The sequence below is a fragment of the Phragmites australis genome, chromosome 6 (genome assembly GCF_958298935.1).
Source record: "Phragmites australis chromosome 6, lpPhrAust1.1, whole genome shotgun sequence".
Taxonomy (NCBI): Eukaryota; Viridiplantae; Streptophyta; class Magnoliopsida; order Poales; family Poaceae; genus Phragmites; species Phragmites australis.
Genome location: NC_084926.1, coordinates 31,115,051 through 31,122,046, shown reverse-complemented (window position 1 = coordinate 31,122,046; position 6,996 = coordinate 31,115,051). Strand labels below are relative to the sequence as shown.

Here is a 6,996-nt window from a genome sequence, read left to right as displayed (position 1 = left end):
GGGAAGAAATGAGCCTCGCGCTGCGTGTGTCCTTATCGCGTGAAGGGAATGCTAGGAGTACGGTAGAAATTTCATAACGTGTCACTGATGTGTGGGTCTGTACTCGTACCGACTTTCACGGTTAGCGTGCTAGTTAGGGCTAAGAGTTGTACCATCGAGTCGATGACATGGACGGCTCTTTTGTTTTGACGAGTGGATATCGTCCGAGGGGTGGTGCAAAAAGGCATAGGAGTGCAAATGGATGGTACGAAATTTGAATTATCTGATTTTATATTTGTTAAAATATGAATATAGATATTCGTATCTATATTTGTTTTTAAAATAGATACTAAAATAAATATATTCGAATTCGTTTTTAGATTCGGATTCAAATGTGGATATCCGAATTCGAGATATATTCGATTCGTATCCGTATCTGTCAACCAGGGACCAAATTTTGCTAAAGTTTTAGAAATTTTAGATATGAACGAAATTCCAACCCAATCAAATTGGAACAAATTTCAGTCAAATTTCATCATATTTCAGTTAAATTTGATCAAAAATTTAAATTTGCAACATGAATTTTGAACTAAATTTCTAAAATTCCAGCCCAATCAAATTAGAACAAATTTTAGTTGAATTTTATCATATTTCAATCAAATTTTTTCAAAAATTTAAATTCCCGACCTGAATTTCGAAGATCGAGTAGATATCTGAATGCAGATTCGTATTTGAACTATCCGATTCGTATTCGTATTCGAGAATATCCGAATCTATATTAACATTCAAATTAAAATATAGTAAATCGTACCATCCAAATTCGATTCTATTCGATCGTTTCTATCCTAAAAAGTCCTCCCTGAGATGTGGTTGCGACTTGTGATCGGACCTAGAGTCCTGGATGCTGATTTTCTGCGGTTCCTCTCGGCAGTTGATATTGTGATCTGATGGGATTCCGGCCTTAGAGAATCCGGGTCCGCTTATGGCGGTGCCCAGCAAACGGGTGTCGTGGTCAACGGAACGGATAATATACCATCTGTGGCGAGGATGGGAGCCGGGAGGTGTCCCTGACGTTGTGGGGCATGTGCAATCATTGTGGAGCCCAGTGGTGCGGACGATTTTGTCGTTGCTGCTACACACGCTGGCAGGGTTGGACGGTGGAGCTAGGCTGCTTGCGGTGTGCACATACTGAACTAAGTATCTTAAAATGTGTAGAAAAATTAGTATCTGGTATTGTTTTTCTTTTTTAGTACGAAATATATTACTATGGTTTGTTTTCAAAATAAAAAAACATGGCAATTTCAGGGCACAGATGCCAAAATAACCGAAAATACTGAATTAAACTTTTCATTGCATTGAAGTACCATACTATTTTACTTGTATATATTTGGTATTTGACAGCTAAAGTTTGTGATTATTTTGATCAACTTATACTTTTAGGTCTCTTTGGTACTTAAATTTAGTTTTTTTAGACCAGGAAGTAATTAAATTTAGGGCGAATTCCTTGTTTGCCATAAAAAAATTTACTTTTCCCTCTATGCCATTAAAGAAAACGAAATTCCTTTCCTGCCATTAGTTTTATGTAATATTTACAAAGAAAGTCACTTTTTCGTGAAGAGTGAACAGTATCATGAGGCAGAGAAGGAACTTCGTTTTCTTCTATAGTATAGAAGAAAGAGTGAAAAAAATTTATGACAAATAGGAAATTTTCCCTTAAATTTACTTGTCATTTTGTTAACACCAGTGAGTGGTACTAATGTTTTATTTCATGAATTTGTTAACTCATTTAAAATAACACGTTTTTGGAAGCACCCACGTTTACCGAATCATATTTGCTGGACAGACCAATGTGCATACATACCTACCTAGATCGGCGTTGCTATACATACTATATAGGATAATTTTTCATTGCGACCCTTCTATGACAACCTGCTAAAATTCTTTAGCAAAAACAATCAATTTGCTTGGTGTGTTGGTCCGCAGTCGAAGAGCTGCTCGATGCTCCTTCCTGCCACTCATGGCACCACAAATTGCAAGTTGGCATAACAGACGAAAAGTCAAAAACGATTTAGAAACAGAAAGGGGCGACATTAAGAAACCTTCATCTCCAAGAATTTTACTTGGTCATAGCTCCAGGGCGCAGCCACAAATTGCAAGTGCAGATAGAACCCACAATAATATAGTACAGATAGAACACGCAATAATATAGTACAGCAATTAGAATGGTTAAATTAGTTACCATCAGTTCCTTGAACAAAGATAGAGCAGGAAATATTAACACAAGGAAATCACGTGAAACGAAGATCTTACACCGCTTATTCCAATCGAGCTACCTGAGTCTCAAGGCAATGAGATATCAAACTGTTCGGGCTCACTGCATTTCACATGACAACAAAAAGTCACTTTGATCAAACTATTGTCACATATCATATTCATCATCGAACATTCCCACATCTGAGCCTGCATCGTCAAAATCATCCAAATCATCAAACTCAGCATCATCATCTTCAGTGACCACATCCAGCAGATCATCGCACATATCAACCTCAAAATCAGAACCAGAGTTAGCTACACTGCTGACGATGTAAGCTCTGTACTTGAAGTCGGAGATGGGGTCATGTGGAAGCTTAAGGTTTCTTATTCTAGCACATTTTGATCTCAGAGCATCATCCATTTGGATGTTGTAGCACTGGCGTATGTCAAGGGATTCAAGGTGGGGGCAATGGTCAAGTATTGCCACGAGTCCGTCATTAGTCAGGTTGTTGCCAATCAACTGAAGGTCTTGGAGCCCAGGCATGGTGCTAGCAATCCCCAATGCTTCTGTGTCATCATCCATGCCCTCGTAGGCTGCAAACTCACTTTGAAGAATAGACAAGCGTTCATTCAACCTGAAGCATTTAAGTTGTGGGCAGGCTTTGCCAACAGTCTCACACACGTTGCCATACAATGAGCAGAATGTAACTTCAAGCTCCTCAAGCTGAGGAAAACCACTAATTGCCTCTGCAAACCCTTCATTAGAGACATTATGGCACAAGCTGAGTTGGAGGCTCTTCAATGAGGAGGCCCTGCATGCAGAGATGAGTAAATCTGGATGAACATTTTGTTTTTACTCAATCCAAATAGTTAGGTGTCAGATCCAAACATGCTTTCTAAGATCATAACAGGCAGGAAAAAACACTTTAACTACAGAAATTGTTGAAAAAGGGGTAAAAAATCATGTCAAGTTAGATCAATGCCAGTTCTTAAATCGATCATATGCCGAAAAAGATCCACAAATCTAGTTAAGAGGCAAAATAAATTTCAATATACAATTCTAAAAATCAACAATTCAATATTGCCTGAGGGTGCGTTTGGTTGGAAGAAGGTTAGATGGAATATGACCATCTATGTTTTGTTGAATGGGACGATTCAATTTCTTATTTGATAGCATGGATAGGACGATTGAATTTTGAGTTTAGTTGGACGGATAGAACTTGGATGGGGTTAGCCAAAATTTTGTAGAACATGCTTGTCATATATTTAGTTTTTCGTCAAAATATAATCATGTAAGATCTTGTTTTGTTGGTTTAATTGCAATGAATATAATGGTACAATTGTATCACAAATCTGATAAATGGTTTAGGAGATAATATCATTTAAAACGTGCTAACAAAAAAAAAATGTATTTACTCTAACCAACCAAAATATGCCACATCAGCAAAAATAAGGCTCATCCAGAACATGGATGGCTCTGTCCAGCAATTTTTGGCGGATAGACTCATCCAACATCTAAGAAAAATATTCCATGTAGATGGTCATCCCATCCAGCTTGACCTCCAACCAAACACCTAAAAAGACTGGATGGCCATCTCCTATCCAGGGATATCCCTCCAACCAAACACACCCTAAGTTGACACAACACACAATGCAAAAACTCTAAATATCACATCTTACCAAATGATTGGAACAACACAAGGACAATGAACCACACCTCTAATAGGGATAAGCATTACCTCAGCATAAATGAGAATTCAAGATTTCTAGAGCTGGTAACTGTTGTAAATCAAACTTGATACCAGGTGCACCATAAATAATCCATACAGCAGCACAATCAAATGATAGGAGCTTGTTCAATTTGTAGGATTTGAGGCAAGCAGTTGCATGCACCATTCTACCACACAACTAAAAACAACACATCATTTCTAACTAAGAAGTCCTACCAAAAATATGGATAATTGCAATAATGTGAACAACACAAGAGTAATTTCAACTTAAAGAAAAAAACAACCACAGATAATACCATAATACAAATTAGGCACTGGAAAATTACATGATAAAAACCTTGCATAGTTATAAGCTGATTCTAGTAAATGATGATACCGACTAATATCAGAGTGCATGGCGCAGTGAAATTTGTCAAGCCCAACATTCAACATCAGGCTATTCTTACGAGTAATCATTAAACATCATGTAGCAGGCGCACTCTAATTTTCTTCCATCAATACTCCAGTTGATTTGGAAATTCTATGACAAATTCTTAAGAAACTGGATAACGAGGTGAAGTATCTGCAAGTTGTCAAGTTTCTATGTACTCTAAATGTAGGAGATGAATGTGGAACAAGAGAGACAGGTACTGGAGGATGCATGAAACAGAATTAGTTACTGGTAACTCATCAGAGTAATCTGTGAGAACAAGATAGTTCACCATTCGGCAAAGGTGACGAAAACTTAAGAACATGAACTGCAGAAAGTTCACGAGCTAGCAATGCTAGGATTTGCAGGGTGTTTTCATTATCCACGCTTTGAGAGCTGCACTGATTTTAAAGCAGAAACCAAGGGTCGCACAACTCCTTGGATTGCTTCAATATTTGCTCAATTCCCATTGAAGTGGAGAAGCATGTAGCACTAAATGGAAATAAAAGAGCCATACATGTCAAATGTGTGGCTAGCCTGCCTACCTTTAGGTGAACAATATGAAACAGCCCCTAGGAGCAACATCAACAGAAAAAAAAAGGCATATATGCCAAATAATTACATACCACAGTGCTACATGTTCTATACTAAATTTTGAAGTGCCCTTTTTATCAAATTAATTGAACTTTCTACCATTTCATAATATATACAGTTAGTTAACCATGAGGATCAGGGTGATTATGCATTTTTGTTTTCTAAGGTTCGATGAAGATCAGGAGTTGAGTTAGTTGGACTTAACCTTGTCTAAAAAGGTCGCAAGGCCAGCTAGGTTTTTCTTTTTTCCTTTGATTTTCGTGACCATACAGATCATACATTTAATAGGTCAGTATCCAAAGAAAGATGGCGTTTATTCCTAAATTCAATAGAAAAGGTTTCGATCAAAACCATGGACCCCACTAGTGTCCTGGAAAACGAGTAATTCTCTGACTGACATGTAGGTAGCTTGTTTGTATCTAAATAAACAGGCAGGGTTCTCGGGATGCCTTTTTGGAGTTGATTCTTATCATCTACCCAAATAGCACATGAATACCGTATTGTGTCTAAGTGTCTAGTCTCAGAAACCCTGCTCTTCACTATTTGAGGGATCGGAGCAATTTCTTCTAGGAATACGAACCTTCACAATCCCACCAGATATGCATGCTTTAGCTCTGTGCAAAGGATCTGCATTCTGCATGCATTGACTCACAGTTTGTTTAAAGCAACAAAGCTCTAGGAGCTAAACAAAATCTAGCTAGATCCATGAAGTAAAAGATTCAGGACTAGAGACACAAGATACAGAAATACTACATGTTCCAAGCATTCTACTTTTAAGAATTTGTTAAATTTCTTCTTCCCCCAAAACTAGACTATCAGGAAAAGAACAAAATGATCTGATTTGTAGTTTTCTTTTCGCAAGTGGAAAAAGACTTTTAGATCTCTTATATCAGTCTTGAACTGATTCACTTAATCATAGCATGCCATTTGGTCCTAACATGATTAACCCTCGGATCCTCTACATGACTAACTAATTAGCACTTGCGGGAAGACCAACATTCTTCTGCGAACAACTTGAGGGAAATTGTATATCTAGGTAACAAAGCTGTAGATGTATATATGTCGGCCTAGAATAGTTGTGTTAATCATGAAATTCGCATTTCACAGCAGGTACCATAAATTAACTAATCCCTTGAAGTCATTCATCATCCAAGAAACAGAAATGTAAAAGGAAGAGAGAACATGCCAATTTCTCCCGGATATGCATCTTCACTGTGCCACCATATATGTGTGCCGAGTACTTGTGCAAAGTATATGTATCTATTGTTTTTTACTTCACTTCGTCCAAAATTGTTGTTATAATCACGCAACTCGCAGCGTGAACCCATAAATTAACTAAACCCCGTGAAGCCATCCATCATCAAAGAAACAGAAATGTAAAATGAAGAGAAAACGCTGCCGCTACCTATGAGAGATGTAGCGGAGGAGATCGTCAGTGACGAAGGTGTCGGACCAGAAGGCCTCCATGGTGCCCGCGGAGCGGTCGACGGCGGCGCGCGCCATGGCTTCGGCTTCTTCGGCCTCCAGGAAGTCCCCCTGGTGGCTCATGTCCACGCAGCGCCACAGCGTGGGGTCGGTCGCCGCGAGCCGGCACCACGCCCGGCACACCAGCCCGGCCCCCGTCAGGAGTTCGGTCGCGTCCAGCTTCGCGAACACGGCGGCGAGCGCGTCCGACGGCATTTCCGCCCAGTCGCGGGCCTCGCACTCGGCCTCAGTCTCCGCCATAGGCGGCGGCGGCGGCGAGGACATGCGGTAGGGTTAGGGTTTGCGAGCCGGGGAGGAAGAGGAGCGGTGGTTAGCGAAGGAGATAGGATGTATCGGTCCCGAACGGTCGAAAACCGCGATTACCAAGCCTACAGGATCACACCGAATTCACAATGTGAGTGATTTTCGAATTTAAATTAAAAAATAAAAAACTAAAGATAATTTTAAGATTTTCTATGAAAAAATTCAAAATTAATATTGTTTACATCATATTCTGTAAGGAGAAAGTTTTAAAAAAAATTAAAATGTGCAGCTCATTTATTAACT

At 39.2% G+C, this 6,996-nt stretch overlaps 1 protein-coding gene across 1 annotated transcript; it reads right to left on the bottom strand.

Moving 5' to 3' along the window:
* Window positions 1-2,159: 2,159 nt before the first annotated feature.
* On the bottom strand, window positions 2,160-6,794 carry LOC133922218 (putative F-box/LRR-repeat protein 23). The gene is made up of 2 exons (XM_062367441.1): window positions 6,371-6,794; window positions 2,160-3,044 (listed from the first exon to the last, which is right to left on the bottom strand). The coding sequence occupies exons 1-2, from the start codon at window positions 6,712-6,714 to the stop codon at window positions 2,399-2,401; spliced, it is 990 nt and encodes a 329-aa protein (XP_062223425.1). The 5' UTR covers window positions 6,715-6,794; the 3' UTR covers window positions 2,160-2,398.
* Window positions 6,795-6,996: the final 202 nt, after the last annotated feature.